The sequence below is a fragment of the Alnus glutinosa genome, chromosome 7 (assembly GCF_958979055.1).
Source record: "Alnus glutinosa chromosome 7, dhAlnGlut1.1, whole genome shotgun sequence".
NCBI lineage: Eukaryota > Viridiplantae > Streptophyta > Magnoliopsida > Fagales > Betulaceae > Alnus > Alnus glutinosa.
Window position 1 is genome coordinate 8,085,804 of NC_084892.1, and position 21,392 is coordinate 8,107,195.

At 36.3% G+C, this 21,392-nt stretch overlaps 3 protein-coding genes across 4 annotated transcripts; 2 read left to right on the plus strand and 1 right to left on the minus strand.

The window, feature by feature from the left end:
* Window positions 1-350: 350 nt before the first annotated feature.
* LOC133873544 (metal tolerance protein 4-like) lies at window positions 351-4,413 on the minus strand. 2 transcript variants are annotated; one of them, XM_062311261.1, is made up of 7 exons: window positions 3,777-4,413; window positions 3,296-3,468; window positions 2,543-2,741; window positions 1,815-2,011; window positions 1,563-1,713; window positions 868-1,001; window positions 351-701 (listed from the first exon to the last, which is right to left on the minus strand). In XM_062311261.1, exons 1-7 carry the CDS (start codon window positions 3,982-3,984, stop codon window positions 519-521), a joined length of 1,245 nt encoding a protein of 414 aa, XP_062167245.1. In that variant the 5' UTR covers window positions 3,985-4,413; the 3' UTR covers window positions 351-518. The 2 variants fall into 2 exon arrangements, with proteins under 2 accessions (XP_062167245.1, XP_062167246.1); XM_062311262.1 differs by having other exon boundaries at window positions 1,815-1,993; window positions 3,777-4,410.
* A 2,455-nt stretch (window positions 4,414-6,868) lies between these two features.
* On the plus strand, window positions 6,869-11,587 carry LOC133872968 (uncharacterized). The gene is made up of 2 exons (XM_062310666.1): window positions 6,869-7,598; window positions 11,430-11,587. Exon 1 carries the CDS (start codon window positions 7,010-7,012, stop codon window positions 7,586-7,588), a length of 579 nt encoding a protein of 192 aa, XP_062166650.1. The 5' UTR covers window positions 6,869-7,009; the 3' UTR covers window positions 7,589-7,598; window positions 11,430-11,587.
* A 7,666-nt stretch (window positions 11,588-19,253) lies between these two features.
* On the plus strand, window positions 19,254-19,748 carry LOC133873206 (zinc finger protein GIS-like). The gene has a single exon (XM_062310937.1). It carries the CDS (start codon window positions 19,254-19,256, stop codon window positions 19,746-19,748), a length of 495 nt encoding a protein of 164 aa, XP_062166921.1.
* Window positions 19,749-21,392: the final 1,644 nt, after the last annotated feature.

Consider the following 21,392-nt stretch of genomic DNA (forward strand, 5'->3'; position numbering starts at 1 on the left):
AGATTGCTGGAGGTTGACACTCCTAAGTCCTAACTGAAACCAAATATAGGAGAGACCTAGCTATATGGGTCCACGACCTCTAATTTTAAAGAGAAACACTATACATGTTCAAGTGTTCACGTAGTAATGAAATTATCATTAAATGTTATAATATCTCTATTTGTTATTATCTAAAGGAAATTTTCATTATTGCGTCGGTAGTAAACACTTTGAGAGCATATGTAACACTCCTCACCAATCAAATCACACGAGAGTAAGCTTTCTTACTTAACATTTATCTTTCACTCTACTCTTGAACTCTCCGCACCTATTATGATTTGGACAAAGTTTTTCTTTAAATTAAGTTGAAAAATTTACAGACCGGACTTTTGCTTTTACTTGATCCAAAGAAAAATTTATGTTGGATTTATTGGGAAATCAGAGTTCTTCATTGTAAGTCCTGATAGCATAATTCAGGCACATGCAAGGGTAATCTCTTGGCCTAAAATTACAAAGCATAGCATGATGGAAACTCAAACTCAAGAAGACTGGCTGCTTGGGAGCCTGTGAAGAACAGAGTGCTCTGGTTTGTGTTCACACTCAAAATCTAGATGAACAAACGCCCGTTCAACTTCAGGGAGCTCCTCAATCTTTATCTGCAGTGATTCTCCAATTGTATGGGCTTCTTTCAATGGCAAATCCTCTGGCAGTTCAATGTCAACCTAATTTTGTAAGGGGGAAACATTAGTTAATTAATTCACTGGAGGATCCTTAGCTTAGTTTGTTCTTGAAATACTTTTTTGGAGCCTATAAGAAGTAACAAGAAACACAAAGCTGTGGTGTTGAGTAGTGGCTTTCAACACTTCTGAGATAGATTAGTCAACTAACCTCGACAAAATAAAGAACTCCAAAGGTGTAGGCACGGACTGTGTCAACACGTTTGATTTGAGGGTGGTGCCTTAGGACCAGGTATGTGAGTTTCTGCAAGACTTCAGGAGGAGCAGATTGTCCAACCAGGGAAACTACATGAAGAAGAAACCAGTATATATATATATATATATATATAGAAGCATTAGTTAGGAGTTATATCTCTGAATCACAATTTCTTTTTAGTTCTTTCATTGATGATAAATTATCACTAGTCTCAATATCCGAAATTGATAGGAAATGATGGATCTTATTACTTAATTTGAAAAACTCATTATAGTAGTAAGATAAATTACTTTGTCCTAAAAGCTTAAGTTGATCATTGGAAATTATGAAGTTAATTATAACGACTCACTCCCAACGACACAATATTGTCTACTTTTAGCACCTTCGAACCAAATTTTTCATCAAGGGGTCACGTATCCTGGTGCTATATTATCGCATAAGCACGTTTAATTGCAGAGTTCTAATAGGTTCATGGTTATCACGGCTTTAAAACATATTGTGTTAAGAATAGTGCGAATATACATATAAGCACATCATCATTCTCATACCCAGGCAATATGGTTCGTCACATTAATCACTTAACCATCATTCTAATTTCCTCACAAAGCAAGGAAAGAGAGAGAGAGAGAGAGAGAGAGAGAGAGGAGAACCTGCATTCTCCTGTACAGTTCCGGACCAATTTAAAATTGTGTATAGTGCAAGGATGATTGCACCAACTGGATCAATCCACCAATAGAATTTATCTCCAAGAACAGCAGCAACCAAACCAACTATATTTGTCACGACATCAAAATAATGATCCTGGGAATCATTATTAGATCAAGCAAGTCAATATCATGCATGGATAAAGCATATATATAAATTCCTATAAGCAAAAAGTCGTATTTAGCTAGGATTCAAACCATTGCATAGGCGCGGACAATTTTGTTTCCTGAGCTTCTACAGTAAAACCAAAGGGCAAGTTTTACTCCAGTAGCTGTCAGCATGATTGCATACAACCAGACCAATTGCTCCGAAGTCATCTTCTCAGAAGGTTTGTCTTTGATCAGTTGTTCTACAGCCTGGACAAGCACTTGGAAGCCTGCATGCATGGGAGGGGCTATAGTGTCATTGTAATTTGTAAATGTAGTCATTAGCTCATGATCTATCCCAAATACTATCTTTTGTATGCTAACATTAGAACTTGATCAGAATTAATGAAAAAAAAAAAATCAAGAAATATTGACTGAACCAATTACAACAAAAGGAGAAATTACATGTTTTGAAAGACCTTGAAACCTCTGTCCAAAGCTTTATGTATGGAGCATTTCAACAATGCATTTCAGTGTCCTTATTCTAGGTTTGATCCATCCATGGATAATCATAGTGAAAGACATCTCTAAACATTCTTGAATGAGAACTATCAAAATCGCCCTTAAATAAATTTGCCATTAACTGCAAGTACCTAGCTAGCTTTTAGATAGTGAAAATTTTTTAATTAATGCTGGATAAGCATATCCAACATAAGGCATAAATCAAATCTAGAGAAGATTTGAGATTCAGGAAGGAAAAAAGTGACGCACAGTCAGTTAATTAGTATAGTAACTTCTTCCTCAACAATTAAAAGTCAACTCACAGCATAACAACATACCAAGAGTAGCCATGACAGCAGCAAAGATGATAATGCCTACTGGTTGCATTCTCAACTTTCCAATTGGATACTTGTAAATATTTATAGTTTTCATTGACAAATGTGTGAACCAGAGTATAGCACCAGTCATCAGATCTAGCAATGAATCTAGTGTTGATGCTGCAATAGCTAAGGATCCACTCTTCATTGTAGCATATATCTGCAACGCAAAATGATCTATTCATTTCAATCATAAGCATGCATGCATGCAAATGCTGTAAGTAAGAAGAAGAAAAATTAAGAGAGGTTATATGAAGCGGCATCTACTGCAACAATCAACTCTCATTTAGACCACGTACAAGTTCATCCTCTTTTGCTCAAGCCCATCGATCCCCGTATCTCAAGGTGACAATTGTTGGGGTCCTTGGGGAAATACCCAGGAAAGTCATTTTTAGTGAGTTTATAATATAACATGCTTAGATACCTTATAAGTAATAAGTCAAAAGCTTTAAGTCTATGAATTTGGGCCTAACTATGCTATACAAATCACTTACTCTTCTTACATCTTAGTAATGTGAGACACCTCACAAGTGCACTCACAACAACAATTACATGTAATAAAGTCAAGTTTTCAAAATGACCCTATTCTAAATACCTTCTATTAAGACTAAAATATGCAGGTCAAAATGCTATGTAAGGAAAAAGATTTAATAAAACCTGCTAAACCATGCATTAAATTTTCAGAATTAGAAAAAAAAATGTAGAGGAGATAACCTTGAAAGCAAGCAAAAAAACATTTGCCCAGTTGGAAATTTTGATGGCTCTCTCATGTTGAGCTTGTTGTTCATGATCTTGCTGTTCATCGATAACATTGGGTGAGTCTAGAGAGTCAACTTCCTCAAAAGACCTTAGGGTGGCAAACTGTTTTTCGTAGTAATCCTTCTCTCCTAAGAAGAAAAGAAAAGAAAGAATCATAACAATGACAAGAAAAATTTGAAAAGAACTTGTCGATCTGAACCATTTCAATAAGCAAACCGCTTTGACTGCAATGGTACAGTTCCGCTAATTTATCTAAGACATACTGACATAGTTAAGTAAGTTTCTCAGCTTGTAAAAGTACAAAGAAAAAGGTGGCGGTGGCGGTGCCGTTGCCGGTGCCGGTGCGGGATTAAAAACAATGATATATATATATATATATATATATATATAAAACTTGGACTATAAATAAAGTTCAAAGATTCTTAATTAGGTGTACCTTTTACCAAGCCAGTGGCTTTAGAAAGGTCTAAACGAAAAGGGACCTCGGGATCGAGCCCAGAGCGAAGCTTATCGGGCAATTTGGAGAAGAAAGCACTTCTGAGAGCAGTAAACGTGTTGCCATTTCGCAGTCTGCCATTCTGGCTGGCCTTTTCACCTTCACTTGCCAACAATGGCTTTCTTGCGTGATCGAAACCACCTTCCATCCACTCAGCAATAATAAGACTTGGAATGTTTAAAAATACAAAAACAACTAATTTATGATCCTAAAACAACAAACCCATGAAACCAGAACGGTAGAAGATGAGGCTAACAGCCAGCTTCAATCTAACGGCCAAAACTACGTACCACCCCGGCCACCAGCGATGCCTAAAATTGAACAGACAGCTGACAAGCTGAAGCATTGCATGCTTTCTTTCTTTTTTATGCATGAACCACCGTGTTTTTTGAAACCCAAATCATAAACTGCTTGTGCTTATTTTATTCTGATCGATCACAATCTCTGTCTTTTTGTTTCCTCAAAAAACCAAATAAAGGGATTTGTGCACATGAGAGACTGTCTTTTTGAGCGAGCAACGAGAGAGAAAATTTTGTACATGTCGAGGAGGCGTCGTCGTCACCACTCACCACCTGTCAGTTCGCGCCTGTATCTTTAACCGTAGTATGTGTTTGGCTGTGATTTGAAAAGACAATTTTTAATATCATTTTTAAAATAAATAATACTTAAAAATGCACAGCTTTTGTGTGAGTTAAATCGGAAACTTTTTTTTTTTTAATAATTATAACCAAACGGTCCAAACAGACCCTTTCCTAGTTGGCTCCTGGTTTTAACGCTGTTCAGCTTTCCTGTCCCGTAGTGGCAGAGAATCTTATTTTTTTTTTATTTTTTATTTTTATTTTTTTTTAAAAAAGGTTGTTATCAATATGTATAAGCGAACAACATACCATATTTAGGAAAAAAAGAAAAAGAAAAAAGAACAACATACCATATGATAGTTTATGATAATTTCATCTTCGTATAATTGTATTCTAGCCAACAGCTGATGTCGACAATTTAATTAAGAGAAATGCTATATATTCGACAAGTATCTGCACTTCGTTCACTAAAGCTGATGTCGCATGGTCCGATTCCTCATAGTATTTGATAGATGGAAATTGATTTTCTGCTATGGTAGACCACGCTACATCAGCTTTGATATACTAAATGCAAATACTTGTCGAGTAATCAATATATAGCATTTCTCTTTAATTAAACCTGTTGCGAGCGTGTTCATGCAATACATAAGACCAGCTTTACATTACATAAACTATAAATTAAAATCGTATATGTATTGACATAAAGAACAGCACCATTCCTCTTCGTTAATTTCTTCAAATAATATATAAAAATGCATTTTTCTACCTTAATTGGAGGCTAGGCATTGCACAAAAAACCAAATTAACCAATCACTTTACAATAAGTAATAGAAATATCTGCTATAAATCCCTTATATTCACATTTCACGAATAACATTATATGCTCTTGCAAAATTTCTAGCACCACAAAAACAGATGATTAAATATAGAAATTGATAATAATATAAAGAGAGAATGACACACAGATTCAACTTCCAAACCACTTCCTCATCCTTAATTTCTCGAAAAAATTGTTCTGGTACTCCCTCACTATCATCACACCCCAATCCCTCTTAACATTAATGCACTTCTCACAGCTTTGTTGTGGCTGTACCCAATTTGCCACCTTGCCCGTTTGAAAAACTTGACCCAATTCAGAATTTGTGCAAGACTCAACACTTTAGGGCATTTGAAATTTGGGTGGTAAAACTAAAAAAAATAAAAAATTAAGGGCAAAAATTTAATTTTTTTTTTTAGTTGGAAAAACCTTGAGACTTGGGAGGGAGGGTGTGGAGGGTCAGGCCCCAAGGCCCTTGGTAGCTCCGCCCCTACAACACATCCACCACCAAAGATTCATTCAAATTTCTCTCTGAACAGCCAAAAGACACTTCTAGGTTTTGTCATAAAATCCTTAATTGCATTAGATATCCAAATAACGTTGTTTGAACAATTACCACACTCGAATTTCAGCGTTGAAGACCCGGCCATTATCTGAAACAAAAAAGACTTAAGCCTCATTTGATTACTTAGTATATACTTATTTAGTTAGTGTATAATAATTAACTACTTAGGGTTCGTTTGAGTTTGCGATTTTAAAAAGTGCAATTTAAAAATAGCGATTTGAAAAAATGATTTTTAAAAATGCAGTTTGACATTTAAAATCGCAGGTTAACTTTTTAAAATTCTGCGTTTTCAAAAAAGCATCTCATTGCCTGCAATTTGAAAAAGTAGTTTTCTGCATTTTTAAATCGCAATTCTCAAATGGTTCATTTTCTGCGATTTGGTTTAAAATTACACTTTTTGTCTACGAAATCGCAATCTCAAACACACCCTTAATATGTTAGTTTAATAGTTTATTAACTAACTAGTTATAGCATGTTAATACTTTACCCTATTGGTTCCTTCGTATAAAAAGTTGAATAAAGTTGAATAATATTCAACTTTTTTCAAAAATAAATCATATTTTATTTAACTTTTTCAATTTTTTTCAAATTTTATCTCACAAAGTCAAACCTCGTAATTCGCGCAATGTATTCGAATAATATTCGTATTCAACACCCAAACGCACCATAGTTGTACACTCTCATCCCACTCCTATCCTACCCTTGCCTACGTGGACCAATAATGTGAGAAATAATGGAGAGAGTGTAGTGGGACCCTATTCTTTTAGAGAAATGATTCATACACTCATTTCTCACAATAGCTCCACAACAAGCTGACGTGGTTGGTAATATTTTATTATTTTTTTGTTTTGTTTGTAAAAAAATAATAAAATATTACCAACCACGTCAGCTTGTTGTGAAGTTGTTGTGAGAAATGAGTGTAGGGATCATTTCTCATTTTTTTAACAACATTATTGGTCCATGTAGACAAGAATGGAATAGGAATGGGATGAGAGTGTTCAACAAAGTATTTCTCTTTCTGAAAATAACGGTTAGTTAGGTGGCTAAATTGTATTTAACCCGAGAAAGAAAAATAGATGACAAGCCAACCAAACTTTCGTGAGTTTCGTTCAATACAACAAAACTCAGGTCATACCCCCTCGAAACTTCGACGAGAAAACACTCCCACTTTCTCGCCGTTTCCCCCCTCCCAAACACGGGTGCCCATTCCCCCATGGCCACCCCGCAGCTCTTCTCCTCCTTCAAATACTCCGACGGCCTAACCGTCTTGAGCATCTCGTTCTGCACTGCGGTAGTCTGCGAGGCCATTTCCTGGCTCCTCATCTACCGCACCACCTCCTACAAGTCTCTTCGGTCCTCCATCGACAAGGCTGCCAAGAAGCTGGAGACCATGAAGACCGAGTCCTCCCCCGCCAAGCTCGCCAAGAAGTCCAAAACCAAGAAGATGGACCGCGTCGAGAGCAGTCTCAAGGAGTCGAGCCGCGACCTCTCGCTCTTCAAGTTTAAGTCTGGCGCCGTGGTCGCGCTCGTCCTCTTCGTCGTCTTCGGCCTCCTCAACTCGCTCTTCGAAGGCAAGGTCGTGGCCAAATTGCCTTTCAGGCCCTTCGGGATCGTCATGAAGATGAGCCACAGAGGCCTGCAAGGCGACGATCCGACCGATTGCTCCATGGCGTTCCTCTACTTCCTCTGCTCCATCAGCATCCGCACCAATCTGCAGAAGTTCCTAGGGTTTGCTCCACCACGTGGCGCCAGCTCTGGCCTCTTCCCCATGCCAGATCCCAAAACCAATTGATCTTGATCTGGTTCAACGCTAAACGCTACTCTTCCTTTTTTTTGCTTTTTTCAATTTAGGTTATGGTTTTTGTTTTTTTAGATCATATGGAACTGACTTTGTTATAATTTCGATATTTACGAAGTTATAATTTGACTAATTCTCTAAGGAGAAGTAGGATAAGTGATTGAGATGAATTCTTGAATTGGTTCAGATTTTTTCTGAAATGATTGCTGTCTCAGATATGCCATTTCCTAATCTTGTTTTTAGCTATTGATTTGGTTTTAATCAGGCAAATCTGGAAATGTAGTATCTAAGCTGGATTACTGCTGTTTCATTATAATATAATGCGGTGGCTGTTGTGGCAGAGAAACCTAGGGTCCTGGATGTGTAAGCATATAATTTATGATAATCTCGTTAACGTGAGTTTCAAAGCAGTTTGTTGAAGAAACTATTTGACATTATTCAGTGAAGAATCTAGCCATACTCAAATTATTGAAATAATTTTCCTTTTTTTTTTTTTTTTTTTTTTTTTTTTTTTCTCCCCTTAACTTTTTTGGCTTTTGTTATCTCGTTATATTACATTAATAATTGATTACTGTGGTTAAGTTCTGCCAAGAGTGAGAGTTATGGGCTTTATTAATAATCTGGCCCTTAAAACTTTCTACATCAGGGTCTAATCCATCTGATCTTTTGTAAGATTGGATTTATTTGTCCTGAAGGGTACCGAGTTTGCGGGTTTGAGTCTTGAGAGCAGCCACTTCATGCAAACATGTTGAAGGGTAGGGGCGGAGCTACTGGGTAATAGGGGCGGAACTACTAAGGAGCTTGGGGAGGCTTCAAAACGTTTCCCAATTTTATTTTATTTTTAAAGTACCCCTATAATTCTTTTAAAATCAATCTTTTACCCTCTTTTACTTTTTTCAATTTTATTTTTTATTTTTTATATTTCGTCCCCCCACATCTAAAATTCTAGTTCCGCCCCTACTGGGTAATGACCTGAAGTTTAAGACTTGAAGTTCATACTGATTGTGAAATATTTGTCAAACTTCATTTTCTTAACATGGTTTCATTCAACCCCTTATATTTAAGGTGTTATCTTTAATGTAATATTCTGCACTCGATGAGCATGCTATTTTATAGTAGTTTGAAATTGTTAGGGAGATATTTGATTGTTGCCTTTGCTCATGGATGCTGTTGCATAGTGTTTTCTGCACATAAACTATTCAAATATTCAGGAAATGATATTATTGAATATGTGTTTATTGACTTTTGCTGTCAGATGCTACACTTTAACATTCCCTCAAATTAGTCATGTATATTGATTTTTGAGGAACCTGAAAGCATTACCGGTGAAAGTTGTGATTATGAATACCCTGTTTTGTTTGCACGCACAGTGTGTTTCAACTCTGCCTAAGTTGGGGGGTGTGTCTGGCATTTGTGAGGTTGCACTTGGATACGTGTGTGGGGTGTAATACTATGTGTTAATGCAGTCAATTTAGGAATCACTTGTGAAAGTGGAGTATGTGAATAAAGGCATGGTGTCTTCTTAACCATTTCTAAAGAGAGTGCACTATGTAATCTGAAAGAGAAAGTATCTTAAAGTAAATTGACAAACTCTTTTTTCATTTATTAATGGTATCTGTAGATATGGATGACATCCATGCTCACCTGATACAACTGGATTTGCTTTATGAAAAAGGATGTTAATGGAAAGAGAAATACTACACACTCTCACTTCCACACTCTCAAGTGTACACTCCCTGACGTGGTGATTTTCATTGTTACATCAAAGAGTATGGGAGTGGGAGAGTGTGTAGCATTTCTCTAATGGAGATTTAGGCTCCTAATTACGCAATAACAACTTTTATTAGCTTATCTGAGGAAGGGAGGTATGTCTATAATTAAGTAAAAGGTGTGCTTGCCCTTGAATTAGGGGAGCACTCTTTTTCTTGTTGTGTTCCATTGTTTTATAATGTTAATTGTTCTTGTTGTTCGTTTTTTCTTTTTCTGAGATTTATAGAAGAATTCAATGCCCTGTTTTCCTTTCTTGTTGATGCCTACTATTTCAAGGTACCTGAGCATTTTTTCCCCTCATTGTCTGCTATGTGATTTCTGGGTGACATATCAATGTGTAGTTACAAGGTTCTTGATTTTTAGAGTAACTTTGCTGCCTATTTCTCTTGTCCATTATACTTTTAGAGGTCCAAGCCTGCACACAAAACACTGATCTTTTGTTGTTTAAATTCCATTTGAAGATTATACTCGTATCGTACTTTATATTCTAAATAAATTAGGAAAGATAAATAGTTTTACTATATTTCACTGGCATTCTTGCGTGCTTGTTTCAATTGATAGTTTAAAATAGTTTTCCTTGGGGACGTTTAGGTGATAATGTGTAATTATTATCAGAGAAACCAAGGCTTCTTGGTTTGGAATAGGATTCTCTCAATTTCAAATGAAATGGATACTATCCATTTTATGGTCGAGATTTAAAGTCAATGCATCTAATGGTGTACATGATTTCACATTATTTAAAATTTTAAAATATGTGTCAACATTGACTTCATATATACTGTTAGAACTTAGATGCATCAACTTCAAATTCTAACATTTCATTGCAAATAGATAGTCTTCACTTCATTTAATGAAATGGAGAGTATCCTATTCCTCTTGGTTGGAGTTATAGATTGCATCTCTCATTAAATTCATGGGTGAAATGGCTCGGATTTGCCTACTTTTATATGTGGGTTTTTTTTTTAATTATAAATTATAGTTAAGATTAAATTTCATTAAAACAGGAAACTGATTAGAAGAGGGACATCAGTGCTTGAGAAAAACCAAAACAAATTACTGGAAATGAGCCACAAAATAACCAGGTCCATTAATTATTGGATTGAAAGCCAAGAAAATGGTTGTCCTGAATAATGGTTTTTTTATTTTTTTGAAACAAAGAAGAAACAAATCTTCATTGCAAAGACTACCAAATACATCATGATCCCAACAAAGGATCTAGGGAAAAGACTTCTCCCTAACAATAAGATCTTGAATACAAGAAGGAAAATCTGATCTCCAGCAGACATTTAGATTTTTCAACATAGCTTCCCTGGCCAAAACATGAGCCACTGCATTTGAAGCTCTTCTAACATGAACAAAGGAGGAAGATCGAAGATCTTTGAGTTCCTGTAAAATACTTTCTGTGATATGTCCAGCTATAGACAGATGAGGGGGAGAGGAATTTATTTCTGCCACTACCTGAGAAGATCGAGTCTCCTTCAAAAATAACATCCCTCAACTTCAAAAATTTGCTAAAAAATACAGCATGAAGGGCAGCAAGAGATTCAGCAATTCTGGAATTACCTTTCACAAAAAGGCAAACACATTTTGCACCAACACACTCTCCCCTACTGTTTCTTGCCACTAAGCCAAGGCCAATACAATTTCTCCGTGAATCAACTGAAGCATCCTAATTAATTTTGAAATAGGAAGTAGGAGGGGGACACGGACACCAAACCTCAGGGATAGAAGGGACCACTTCACTATTAGCCCTAGCATCATTCTCCTCTCCCTGACTGCACATTCTGAAATCTTTTAAAAAAGAGATGGACTCCTCCCAGATTCTTCGTGGAGAAAGAAAGCACCCTTCAAAAAGAAAGAGAATTTCTTCTTAACCAAATATTCCTTGCAACCACAAGCAGTAGCTCCACCTTTTCCTTATCATAATTTCGAAAGCAATAATCTAATAGATGCATAAAACTATTCTGTAAAGAGCTACATTTTTTAAAACAAGAAAAATGATCTCCCCAAACATCTTCTGCTGCCGGACAAGACCACAAAGAGTGAATAATGGTTTTTTATGCAGACCATGAGGGAGCTTGCGTGGGATGACACTCGCAACATCAACAAGAGGTCTTGGAGGCTGCGGTAAGAGAGAATGCACTGTGATTTACGTACAGATATGGAGCAGTTGACAAGGATCTTTTTAGCAATGTCCCACAGGAAGGGTGCCTACTACGAAGCTTAAAAGACATCCATGTATGTTGTCTTCATAGCAAAATGAGGGGCACTTATATAACATTGGAGACTATAGGCAACATAAATTAACAAAAAAGCCATTGATTTGCAGTTTCGGTGAGGTGGGGTGGGGTGACGGTAGGGAGGCGCGTGAAGCCCACAGGCAGTGGGTTTGAAGGTGAATGACTAATTTGGGTTTGAGAATTCCAAATCTGTCTTTTAAGGGTTGGGCGTGGGGTTTTACTCGATCTTAGAGGGAAAGGGTCGGTGGACAGGGGAGCTTGCAAAGGAGGTGCTGTGAGCTCTCACAGGGAGAGAATGGGGTTTTTCTTACTGAGAAATAATGAAAGCTTTTCTCACAAGAAAAGTAGAGAGAGAAGCGAGGGGTGGTGGTTGTGGGGGTGGGGGAGAGAGGGTGGTTGTAAAACTTAAAAAGATACTTTTTGGGGTTGTCAAACTAAGTGGTAACATTACGCCTTTCTTCCATTAGACTTGCCACCCCTTCTCTTAATTAGGTTGCGTGGATAAAATGGCAAGATCTATATCATGGTAATGTGTAGGTGCAGCACTTGTTGTGCAAAAAGCAAAGCATCAGCTCCCTACTCTTCAACCTCTATATCACCATTAACTTATAAGTGCTGAACTAAACATTTATTAACTCAAAATTAAAGGCATGGTTTTCAGCTAGTATTTCCACTACTTTTTCTTTGAGGTCATTCTTCTCTCATTGTCTATAAATTTCTTTAAAAATATTATAGTCGCGAAATTTTATTAAAATTATCCATCAGAAGCATAGGAAAAAAAAATCTACTCTTAATTTGACGTTACGATTTTTTTGTACTTGAGTATCATGCACTATTGATATCTTTTTGATCTTTAACGAGAAAATTACTTGGCTCATGTGATTTGTGGCTGTACTAAATTAGTCCTTAGGATTTCAGAAAGTATTTTGAAGATCTTGGAGTTGGGAAATTGTTTAGAATGATCCATATTGTCCAATAGTTCGATGAAAATCGTTAAATGCTAATGTGAATCTACGTCATGGTCAATCACATAATGACATGTGGCATTACAGATGAGAGTCATGTCACATTAGGAAAATGTTAGATTTACAACACTAATACAACAACTGTACAACAATCCCTCACATGAGGGTGTGTTTCACATACTGGGGCTCACCCTCATGTGAGGGGTTGTTGTACAGTTGTTGTATTAGTGTTGTACAAGAATCAAATCCCGTCACATTAAAATGTCCATATCATTTAAAAATCACACATCATTGACATGTCTCATTATTAGGCCATGACTTTTAAAAAATATTTCATGTTGGCAGCACCTTCAACCCAAGAAACGCAGCATCTATTTGGCTTGCCTTCGAAGTTAGCGTTAAGGAGAGAATTATCTAGGAAGTCCATAAAGAGTATACTAATATACATATTTAGATATCTAGTTCAAAAGTTTAAGTTTATGGGTTTAGGTCTACTTAGGTACATTAATTACTCACTTTATTTGTTTTTCTCAATGTAAGACACAACACTCACATCTGTACTCACAATAAATTTTCACATCACGTGTGAGTCTCTTCTACATTATTGACTTAACTCCCCTTTGCGTATGAGTTATTTTACAAATACAAGACTGTTGCGCATACAAGAGTTGCACTAATTGCTAGCTAGCCACATAACGTAACTTTGCTCCAAGAGCCATCAACACTTTTTATTGGAGCCAAACAAAACTTGTCAAAGACCAAGACACTCATTTTAAGTGAAAGCTAACCATAATTCTAATACCAATTATTAGGGAGAGAATCACTTAGGGAGACTACTAAGAGTACATTAATATACATATATATTTCGATACCACTTTATCCCAAAAGCTTAAGTTAATAGGCTTAGGTTCACTTATGCATATTAACTACTCACTTTCTTTAATTAATTTTTTTTTTCTCAACGTGGGATCGATACAGCACTCACACGTGCACTCACAACAATTAGCACCTTCTATATATCTCTCTCATTGCCTTGAATATCTCGATCACTACAAGAAATTGCCTCATTAGCATCGAGCTGTTAGCAGCAACCTCAAAGTCGCTGCTAATAGCCACTTTTAGCTCCCTTTCTTTGACACCAATATTCTCAGCCTCACATATTTGTCTTCAACGATTGGCCCCTTCGCCTCACCTATGCTGGTCTTCATCACTAATATCACCCAATAGGATGCTCGGAAGCCATGTCTACAAATTAACTAGGACCGAAAACATGCAGAATGACCATTTTAAATATGTGACAAAGCTAAGCAGTTAAAATCAACTTTTAGAAAGTTATGGAGTGATTACAAAAGGCACGTTTGCTAGGAGATCGATCTATTATACATTTCTTTAAATTTTATATAACGTGACTACATAGACAATATACACATTGTTAGATACCTTGAAATTTAATGTCAACTCTACTTGCCTAAGATCGAGCCCAGCCTACCGAACCGGTTGGCCGGTTACCCAATTACCAGTTACCGGCTATCTCGATTACAATTACCGATTTCAGCCGGTTACTGATAATCGTAACCGAATTTTCTCTCCTATAAACCCATTGGTAAGGGGGTGACCGCCCAAAGCAAAGCAACCTCAGCACGTGCATAATTCAAACGAGAAATGTTCTGTGAGAGTGTAACCCACGTATCTCATAGCAATACATGTGCCAAACTAGAGCTAGCCATCCGTACAAAAGGATTGTTATGACGTCGTCGTTGCATAGTCGTTCTTTTTCTTCCTGAGCTGGCCGGGCCTTCGATCACACACAAAAAACTAGAAGAAGACTATCAGCAGACGGTTTATGGTATCCTATCGTATAAGGCTGTAAGCATTTATGGCATAATTTGGAGTCTTATTGCAAAGTTTACAACGTACGTGTTTGAAGAGAGAAAATCCAAGCAGATCTGTAGACTAACTTTTGAAGCTAACTTTTTCTCTGAGTTCAGTCGGCCCAATAGGGTGCCTTTTCTTGTTGTGGAATCACAGAACCAGACATTTTGAGTGGAGGTGACTAACCCTTGAGAGTATTTAACACTTGGTTTCTGTGCTCTACTACGTGGCTATTCATGCATGAAGAGAGAGAGAGAGAGAGAGAGAGAGAGAGCTCGATCTACGTACATGGGCTGACCCATAAAAAATTAAAAATCACTTGAGGAATTGTTTTTTGTCATTTGGCACGGATAGAAAAATGACTTGAAGAAGACAATTTATGCCTTAATTAATCATGGAAATATTTCTTTGAAGAACAGTACTAATTTATTCCCAAAGTTCATGCATGTTTTACGTAAACAAGTCAGTTCTTACACGGAAACTACAACAAAATTGCAGCTGTACGTTTAACCAATTAAGACGTTCCAGGTATCATGCGCCAATATCCCACCTCGGATCTAATGGTCCAGTCCATTTCCAATGAGTAACTGTAATCCTATATATATACCATTTCATTTAATTAATGAAGAGTAATGTTATTTAGTAGAATGTTATACGATTGTTATACAAGTGAGATGATGTGGTGCACAGTGAAAATTAGACTTTTTTTTTTTTTTTTTTACAAATGTTGATCTAAAGGTTAATTTTTACTACCGACCACATCATCAAGCTATATAGCAGTCATATAACAGTATACTAAACAACATTACTTAGTACTAAGGGAAGAAATAATATTTAGTAAATTGAAATTATATAACTAGAATGACGTAATAGTAAAAATTCATATTGCAGCAGATCTACTAAATAACAATTGGTTCCTATACGACTCATGAGGTACGGTACGTAGATCACTTTGATAAAACTCTACTATAACATATTTTGATTCATTTCTCTAGCACATATAATCTTTGTTACTGGTAGCCGACTAACCGGCTACGTGAATTTTAAATTTATATATTGAACCACTTCGCAATAGTACGTATCGATTGTACTATAGTAAGGGTGATCGAACCACATAGATTGTTGGGTGTTTTGCATAATAAGATATCTAAAGAGTGTATTTAACTTAACTTAAAAATAAAAACAAAGTAAAGGTTGTAGAATTGAAGATACAACAAGTAAAGTAAAGAAAAACGGAAATTGAAAACAAACTTAAAGGAAACTTAGGGTATTAATCTTATCCACTCCGCAACCAATAAAATGCTTAACGTCTATATGGATCTTCCTAATGTGCATGATATGAGCGCGTAATGGGCGTCAACCATTACAACGACCTCAACATGAAAATACTTTCGTTAGGACGTAATTTTAGAGCACCTAGTTTCATATCAATCACTTACCACGTAAAGACTTAAACTATAATTAAAAAAAAAAAAAACAATTACACTACCAAAGGTGTGGGTGATTGATGCTCCCTAGCTTACTACTCTATAACACATCCTAATAAGCATACACAATACATGAAAACTCTAATTAGGCCACAATGATGAGATATCTAGTTTTGCACCGGTCTATTCCATGTAAAGATTAAACTACAATGGAAAGACGTTTTACACTACCAAAGGTATGAAATGACCGATACTCCCTAGCATACCCTATAAGGTGACTCTAATAAGAAAACACACATCATGTCAAAAAGCATCATTGCATAAGACATCATTCTCTTTCAAAAATATTGGTTTTATTCATGAATCTAAGCAAACTCATAGACAAACATAACTCTTTTTCATAAATAATTAGATTGAAATATTGAATACAAAACCATTTAGCATGGGTTTTGAGATCTTCTAGCCCTTCACAATCATCAAACACATCTAAAAAATCCTAAGAACTTCAATAACACTTCATGGTTATTGGAGAGGATTTTGATCAAACCTTAAGAACTATTTTAGCTATGCATAATGAAATCTAATCTAAGCATGAAATCTATGAAAAACAGTAAAGAAACAAGAAGAAAATGAACTAAAACAATATATTAAAACTTAAGAAATTCGGATTACAAGGAAATAAAATAAACTTAAGCTAGAACATGAAATTTAAAGGAAAAACAACAAAGGAAACAAGCTCTCTGGATTTCGGTCCAGAGAGTAGCATCAAAGTAAACTAGAAATACAAGAAATTAAGTTGATACACCTGAGAAAATCCGAAAACCCCAAAAGATGTATGTCTAAACCTAAATCCCTAATCTCATATTTATAGAGAATTGGATTTACAAAAGATCATCAAGAATTAATTCTAGTCAAGTATTCAGAGTGGTCGGCGTCTATTTCTGTCCACAAAATCAAACTTTTGATTTGAATTACATAAAGAATTCAAAAAATCTTGAAATATCTGATCTTCTGGAAGACGGAGAATTCGATCGATCGATTATAAAGTCGATCGATCGCATTTCGCTCGATCGCAGTCGGTGCTGTCCTGGTTCGATCAATCTAGTTTCGCTCGATCGATTTTTCTTCGACTGATGAACTTCGATCGATCGATTATAAAGTCGATCGATCAAATTGCCTTGGCCGAATCTTCAATTGGTAGGAGCAATCTCGATCTCTGGAAATGACTAAAATACCTTTGATGTATTTTGAGGTCTAATTCAAGTGTTTTGAATTAGATTTCAACTAAAACCTGAAAATATGACAAAACACAAAACTACAACAAAATATTATATTTACAATACAAACTAGGTTTAACAAATGCAAATGAAGGGGTATTGAATCCAGTAATTCAAGACTTATCAGTTACATTCTTCGATAGCCCGCCCAACAGTGGGAGACTAATTAATTTCTTGATTAGGCTTATGATCACTAGAAGATGAAGTAGGAGTAGGAATTATTAATTTTATCTTTTTCATGATATGATTTGCTATTATCTCATTTGAGTTTGGTGTTATCTTATTTCATCTTTTAAGTCTATTTAAATTAAGACCAAGTTTAGTCTAATAAAGTATATATATATATATATATATATATGCATGAAATTATAACCCAATAAATTTCTTGTGGTACGTACGGTGAGGCCCAAATTCGATCCTTTCTGAAATTTTCTAATTAAGGGGAATCAACGCAAGAAGAATCACGTGCTTAATTAATTAATTTCTTTTTTAACGTGTCCAGCTTTTGAACTCCATGGGGGTTGGTGCTCGATCAGTGCCCTAAACATAAAAACGAATGTCGTTGAGACTTTGACTAAAACCATTAACCTGATCGAAGCCCTGCATGTACACGTACTGTACATGTTGTGTACCTCCAAAGAAGAGTTCTATCTAACCCCGGTTAGTCTTTAACCCGTCAGCCCCACGTGTCCGCTTTTCTCTTTGACACTGCATGCAGTTTGTACAAGTCTCATTTCACCTCCCGGCCACCTTGTCCTCAAACCCTAAAGTAACCTACCCTCGTCTTCTTCTTTTGGATAAATGGATTTCTATTAATAACAAACGTACAGAGATACAATACATTTAACAGAAAACTTGCTTGCTAGAACCCGTATGCCAACAAGGTGTTGAAAATATTATGGAATAAATAGGAAAAATATGGAGGCAAAAAGAAATTAATTAGGACTTGAAGGCTCGATCTGGATCCCAATGAAGATATCTAATTTCCATTTGTAAGTGTTAAGAGATTTGACAAAATAGTTGTTAGAATACAATAAAGCCCAAATGTTACTCTAAAATATCACTTTATAGAGCAACACCTTTTGAAGAGATAAATAGCACAAAACTAGAGAGTTTGTAGAAGAAAAAAGAAAAGTTATGAGATTGCGTGTCTTTGCCCGGCTACAACCAAATGATCATATTATAGTCATGACTTTGAACACATTCAATTGTCCAAAATCGTTGACACATCAAAAAAAAAAAAAAAAAAAAAAAAGGGGGTTCAAAATCGTTTGATCCAGTAGTCACAAACTGTAATCACAAAATTCAATTTAATAGACACATAAATCATATATTAAACCCTTTAAACAACTAGAAAGCGTTCACTCGGTCGACTGAGCTTTCTATCGAGGCTCTTGGTGTGCGAAATACAAAGTGCACCTCATAGCACCCAAAGCCCATATATTGTCCTTACTCTTGCCCTTGCATGTGACGCGTGTCGCGTGACACTGTCGGCTAGCTCTCTTCTCCATCATTCAAATTTCATTCACTCAAATTATTGTTAAGCGAGGAGGGTTCATTTTAAACAAGTTGATGTCTTTGTATATATCTAGCGAATGTGAGACAAGCTTTTCTCCCTCCACTTCAAAATTTTTGATTTTCATTCCAAAGTTTTGAATTGACTTTAAAATGTATAAACCTTTCAATTAAATGCACATAAAAGTACTTTTAGATCCAAAATAGGTTTCATAATTATTTGAAATACTCAAAATAATTAATATATTTATTTTAAATACTTATCTAACACATGCAAGGCACCTTACAAAACGTTGTAAATACTTATCTTCAATTTGAGGCTTTTCTCTCAGGCCGGGTGCCAATGGTAACTATTTCTCTCCCTTTAACCCAAAAAGCCCACTCCGTAAGTACTTATCTAAATAATTAATCCGATATTTTCCTATATATAACTTCCTCTTCATGCTTCAATATCCACCACCTCATGAATCACTCTTTCCATTTTTCTTTTTCTGGATCTTTCTGGCCGGTCTTCCTTTCAATCCTCTCTCTCTCTCTCTCTCTCTCTCTCTCTCTCTCTGTGATTTTATTTTCTTGATAATTAAGTCATCGACATGCTAGGAAAAGCCAAGTACTCTGCTGAAAGCTCAACCAGTACTACATCAAGGCAGTACCCTTTCGTATGTTCACTCTGCTCCAAAGCTTTTCCGACCGCGCAGGCCCTAGGAGGCCACCAAAACGCGCACCGGAAAGAACGAAACGGGGTGCGGAGGCTCTGCGTTGAGCAACACGTAGCAAGAGTGAAAGACATCATCCTCGCACCCAATGGCAACGATCATATCTTTGAACATTTTTCGCTGTCGATTGCTAAACACGGCTCAAACCACGGTCCTAATCCTGCAGGGCATGGATCGCCAGTGGATGGATATCATGGGAACCTGGGGAGGGCTCCTTATAATGGGAAGGACAAGTATCATCCTTATGTCAAGCCTAGACATGATCAGGAAAAATCGATGAAGTTCCTTGAGTTGACACTGGGGACAAGAGGTGAAGATGGCACCAAAATCATCACTTCCGAGGCAAAGCTAGACTTAACTCTCAGGCTCTAACAACAACATGCACTGCGTGCCTCTCTGTCATTAGTAATTAAGTGTATAAACATAAACATAAGCCTTGATTAAAAGAATAAACAAGCTTTTTTCAATTTTTCTTTTCCCGGCCCGTACGTCTCTTTTGTTGTTCGATCGGGCTCCTATATATATACATATATGGTGGTCCTTAGCTTATCTTATAACTGCATGTACGTAAGACATGGGATATATTATTATCTAGTACTGTTTAATTGGCATCGTTGTTTGATTTTATTTCTACTTTCTTTTTCTTTTTTATTGTTTCGTGCAATTCAACTTTTAGCCCAAAAGAATTAATAAAAAATGTTGGAAAAATCACAGAAAATCTGAAGCTGGAACCGATTACTCTCAAGGCAAAATGTAGTGATCAACAAAAAAGAAACTCTAATCGATGTTGTAATTTTACTTGGTAGTGTTTTTCTTGGGTTTTCCAAAATTGATAATTTTAGTTATAATTATTAGATGAGCTAAAAGCTAGCTATTCAAAGGACACACCAGGATAAAGGAGCTCCTAACTAGGGTGGAACAGGGTGAACATGCAGAACGGTCAAGCTTATTCCTTAAGAGATCGATGGAGTAGTACTCCTCCTATATATATAATATATACAAAGGCAGAATATATGTATAGGAGATAATATTCATCTTAAGGAGCAAATCTTTCACAAAACACTACACGGAGCCAGAAGAGAATTTTACCGGCCGGCCAGGAATGAAGGCCAATATCAGAGGCTTCATCAGAGAATGCGAGGTGTACGTACAGGATGTACGTCTAACTAAAGCTAATTGTAGCTTAATTATATATCGAGCAATACACATTATTAATAAAAAATAAAAAATAAAAAATAAGAATTGCTGAATTGGTATACTTAGAAATTTTATTTATGAGAAATGATCCCTACACTCATTTCTCACAACAGCCCCACAACAAGCTGACGTGGCTAGTAATATTTTATTATTTTTTTACAAAAAGAAATGAAAACAAAACAAAAAAATAATAAAATATTACCAGCCACGTCAGCTTATTGTGGGGCTGTTGTGAGAAATGAGTGTATGAATCATTTCTCTTTATTTAATGCAAAGTTCACATAACCATCAAACTATATATCACTTAATTAATGATGTATCATCCAAACTTTTAGGGATAACTTCACAAAAGGGTACCCAACTATAGCGCTTTTTCACTTAAGGGTACTAATGTAGCAAAACGTTCAATCGAGTGTATGAATTTATCAAAACCGTTCAATGTAGGGTATTCCGTCACCCTCCTTTCTAAATCGATGACAGAACCCAAAACACGTGGATTTCACGTGACTTTTTAAGTGAAACTTTCGATTATGCCCCTCACTCCTTCGCTGGCGTTGTCCGCTTCGTCTGTTATTTTCTTGGACTTGTTGGGAGCTTGACAAACCAAAGGACAGCAAATCTCAGTGAATTATAGAAAGTCACAAATTTCATGATGGTAAGGATTATCCCTGGGTGCTCGGCCATGCATCCTCATCCCCTATGCAAGCGCTTCGCGGTCATCGCATCCGCCAAAGAAGGACACCTCACCGGTCGACGAGAATTTCGACCAAGCACTGGGCCCGGCAGAAGACACTCATTCACTGCATGAAAAGAGCTTCC